The sequence below is a fragment of the Equus quagga genome, chromosome 17 (genome assembly GCF_021613505.1).
Source record: "Equus quagga isolate Etosha38 chromosome 17, UCLA_HA_Equagga_1.0, whole genome shotgun sequence".
In the NCBI taxonomy this organism is placed as follows: domain Eukaryota; kingdom Metazoa; phylum Chordata; class Mammalia; order Perissodactyla; family Equidae; genus Equus; species Equus quagga.
Window position 1 is genome coordinate 14,396,707 of NC_060283.1, and position 4,240 is coordinate 14,400,946.

General features: G+C 40.2%; 1 protein-coding gene across 1 annotated transcript; it reads left to right on the forward strand.

Moving 5' to 3' along the window:
- Positions 1-3,081: 3,081 nt before the first annotated feature.
- Positions 3,082-4,026, forward strand: LOC124229512 (olfactory receptor 9I1). Its single transcript, XM_046644750.1, has one exon. It carries the CDS (start codon positions 3,082-3,084, stop codon positions 4,024-4,026), a length of 945 nt encoding a protein of 314 aa, XP_046500706.1.
- The last annotated feature ends 214 nt before the right edge of the window (positions 4,027-4,240 follow it).

Below are 4,240 nucleotides of genomic sequence, written 5' to 3' on the forward strand. Positions count from 1 at the left end.
AAACAAGCTACTGGATCTGAAAATCCTTATTAAATAAGATCATATAAAACTGATTGTCACCAGCCTGCTTTTGATTTTTCCCTCTGGGAAATATTCTGGAAATTGCTTTCATGGAATATAAGGCACTCTATCACATTAGACAAAGATTTATTCAGGGTTTCCAAAAATCTTTATTATGTTCCCATTTTGTTATTGAGAAAATCAAGATCCTCATTCACTAAGCAATTTTCCCAAGAGTATACCAAAAGAGGGATATGGCCCAACTAAGTGTGTCTTAACCCAAAAAGTAGGAAGAAGAAGAACAGACATGGATGACCAAAAAACTCTAAAATCAGACTTAATCCTCTTCTCCCATGGAAATTGAGTATTTGCCTAAGAGTCTAAGAAGGCTGTGATTTTAAAAGTTGAGCCTTGGATCTGCAGAAAGGGTAATTCTCTTCCCCTGTGAAGGACAGCACGATGTGTTGAGAAGAGAACAGAATTTGGAGTTAGAAAGTTCCCGATTCAAATATTGATTCTGATTCTTCCCAGGTATGTGGCAAGTTGGGCAACTTGCTTAATCTCTGTGAACCTCACTTTGCTCACCCATAAAATAATCATGGCTGTACCCAACGTGCATGGCTGATGGAAGGATTAGAGCTAATGTATGAGGTGAGCCAGGCATGCATGTGGCACAAATCCAGTGTGGCTGCATCTGTACCGTTATGACCTGCCACCTAATTGCTGGTTATGTGCATTAAACAATTTTGTCCACAAATCAGAGGGAACCCCAGGACCTTACTATGAGTCAGACAGAAAAGGACTAAGACAATTTCAGAACTAGATGTTGAGAAAGATATTGAAATTAGCCAAGTGTTCTCATGACTTGAAAGTAGAAAGGACCTGATTATCCAAAGAACTGCAGGGAGATTTCTTTGATTCCATCAATCATAAAGATGCTTTAGAATGTAGGGTGGCAGCAAAACAAATTCATAACAAAGAACACAGAATTTGCCATCCGATCATTAGCGTTTGAAACCTCAATCTCCACTTCCTAAACTGGGTGACCCTAGACAAACTCATCTTCCAGACATCCAAATTCCTCACTGGTAAAAAATAAGAATACTTACTTGCAGGGCTGTTTTCAGGATTAAATAAGATAATATATCCAAAGCCTCAAAGTCTGTAGTGGAATGGATAAGTACAATATGCTGTGAATGTTCCAAACAAGACCATAATGAAATCAGAAATAACAAAGTAGATTTACCTACAAAACATGGACAAATCATAAAAACATAGGATGTGTGGAAAAAGAGAGAAACAAAATGGGATTTACAGAACAAGATAATGTATGTAAATTTTACAATACCAAAATCACTATATTTTTCAAAGATATACATTTCTAAATAAATATAAAAGGAATAAACATGGAAGGATATATACTTCGCACACGCTAGAGTGGACACCTATGAGGAGCTGGGCGAGGAGCTGGGCAAGGTGTGGGGATGGAGAGAGAAGGAGGGAAAGTAATGAAACAAAATGGAAAAGGGCCTTGAACTGATCCATAAGGGTACTTTATCAAGAACTGAGGAGTATGGTTAACTCAATTTTGGACTCAAGGTCCCCTAATATTATGTTTAAGTACTATAATCACTTGAAATAGTGCCTGCATGTTTTATATGCTCAGTAATGAGTAACTAATGAGTATGCATGTTTCTAATCACACAGATACTAGGAAAATCCTTTCAAAACCCATTTACCTGGACATACAAATCACAGATTGTGAGAGGCAAAAGAACTTTAATGGTCGTATAATGTAGCCCCACCATTTTTCAGAACAGAAAGTAAAGCCCAAGGAGGAGAAGTGAACTTTTGAAGGTTAATCAGCTAGTTAGTATCTGTCCCAGAGATGGTAACCATGGAGCTGACCATATCATGAGGGCCTTCCAAAGAAGCTAACTCATCCCCACTGTGCTGCTGGAGTGGGGTGGAGGGAACAGTGCTAAGAGGCCACGTTTTATATATGTCACTGTCTCCCTCCCACTAGTGACCCCACATTAGAGCTGGAGGAGACCTCTGACCCAAGAGTAAAGTGGTAAAGATTAAAGTGAAGAGAAAGACTTTTGGATATCTCTTTTTTAATTGCTGAGATATAATTGACATATAAAATTGTGTAAGTTTAAGATGTACAACTTGTTGTTTTGATGCATTTCTGTATTACAAAATGATTACCACAATAGCATTAGTCAGCACCTCATTCATGGCCCATAATATCATGTCTTTTTGTGGTGAGAACAAGTAAGAACTAGTCTTTTAGCAAATTTGAAGTTTATGCTACAGTATTATTGACTGTAATTACTATATTGTGCCGTAGAAATCAAGAACTTGTATCTACTAGTTACAAGTTTGTACCCATAAACAACCTCTTTTAATACCATCTTACTAGGTAATTGTTTGACCACACATTGGATAATTAGAATTATATATAATTGCAATTATATAATTATACAATAAGAAAAAATATATTAATAGGTAATATAAGAGAATAGTCAACATAAAGAACAGCTTCATCATCTTCCACTTCTGAAAGGTTTTCGTGAGAAGAGGGGATTAAAATGCTTGTGTCTGGAAGAGGCAAAACTAAAGCCAATGAGGGAAAATAAAGAGAGAGAGAATCCAGATGCAAAAAGAGAATTAACAGGTAGAACTGTGCACCGATGGAGGCTCACACAGCTGGATACCATGGAGAGTATGCAGTTGAGGAGACTTCAGCATCCGATGGGGATTAGAACAGATGCTGACTAGATGCTTTCCAAATCTGAGGGTCTGTGTGTCTCTTATCATCACAGAAATTTCCAAATATAAACCAGAATTAATTTGAATTAGGAACACCAGCTCATGGCTCAGCTCCACAAAATGCAAGATAAGACCATAGACGCCCAAGGAGAATCAGCCAGGTACAGGATTTCTCAAAAACAAGCTCTATAAATTGACCCAGAAAAATAAACCCAACTTCTACCATAGCGAGAAAGAATCTATCCTTCAATTCCGGAAATTTTTTATTTTACTCTGATCCTCGGCTCAATAGTCCACATTGAATCCATGGCCAAGAATAATCTCACCACAGTAACTGAGTTCATTCTCATGGGCTTTACTGATTACTCCAAGTTGGAGATTCCCCTGTTCGTGATGTTTCTGAGTTTCTACGTGGTCACCCTTCTGGGAAATGTGGGGATGATCATTCTGATTCAAGTGGATGTCCAACTCCACACCCCAATGTACTTCTTCCTGAGCCACCTCTCCCTGCTAGATGCCTGCTACACCTCGGTCATCACCCCTCAGATCCTGGCCACATTGCCCACAGGCAAGATTGTCATCTCTTATAGTCAGTGCGCTGCCCAGTTCTTTTTCTTCACCATTTGTGCAGGTACTGAGTGTTTCCTTCTGGCAGTGATGGCCTATGACCGCTATGTCGCTATTAGCAACCCACTGCTCTACACTGTGGTCATGAACCCCAGAATCTGCTGGAGTTTGGTGCTGGGAGCCTATGTCTGTGGGATGTTGGGGGCCATCTTGCGTACCACATGCACCTTCACCCTCCCCTTCTGTGACAACAATAAGATCAACTTCTTTTTCTGCGACGTCCCACCTCTGTTGAAACTCGCCTGCAGTGACACAACAAACAGTGAGATTGTCATTGTCTTCTTTGGAAACTTTGTGATTTTGGCCAATGCCTTGGTCATCCTGATTTCCTACATGCCCATCATCAAGGCCATTTTGAGAGTGAAGTCTTCAAGTGGCAGGGCCAAGACTTTCTCCACATGTGCCTCTCACCTCACTGCTGTGGCCATTTTCTTTGGGACTCTCATCTTCATGTATCTGAGGAGTGGCTCAGGCAAATCCCTGGAGGAAGACAAGGTTGTGTCTGTGTTCTACACTGTGGTCATCCCCATGCTCAACCCTCTGATCTACAGCCTGAGAAACAAGGATGTGAAGGTAGCATTCAAAAAGGTCACTGGTAGATTCCAGGGGTCCCAGAGCATGTAGATCTGAGTGAGAAGAATTCTCCCCTTGGTCCATTTTCTTTCCATATCAATATATCTAGTAGGCACCAGCACTATATGCAACTTGTACCTACAAACAGAGAAAAGGTAGACACGTGCCACTGTGGCACACAAGAAAAACTGCAAATGTGGTAAAATTTGTCTCCAGCAATCCAACAGTACTTTCTTTTTCAATTCCTCTCCCACCTCCAGTCCAT

Bases quoted from the DNA above. Each gene is read 5' to 3' on its own strand.
- LOC124229512 (XM_046644750.1), top strand. From the start codon at position 3,082: ATGGCCAAGAATAATCTCACCACAGTAACTGAGTTCATTCTCATGGGC.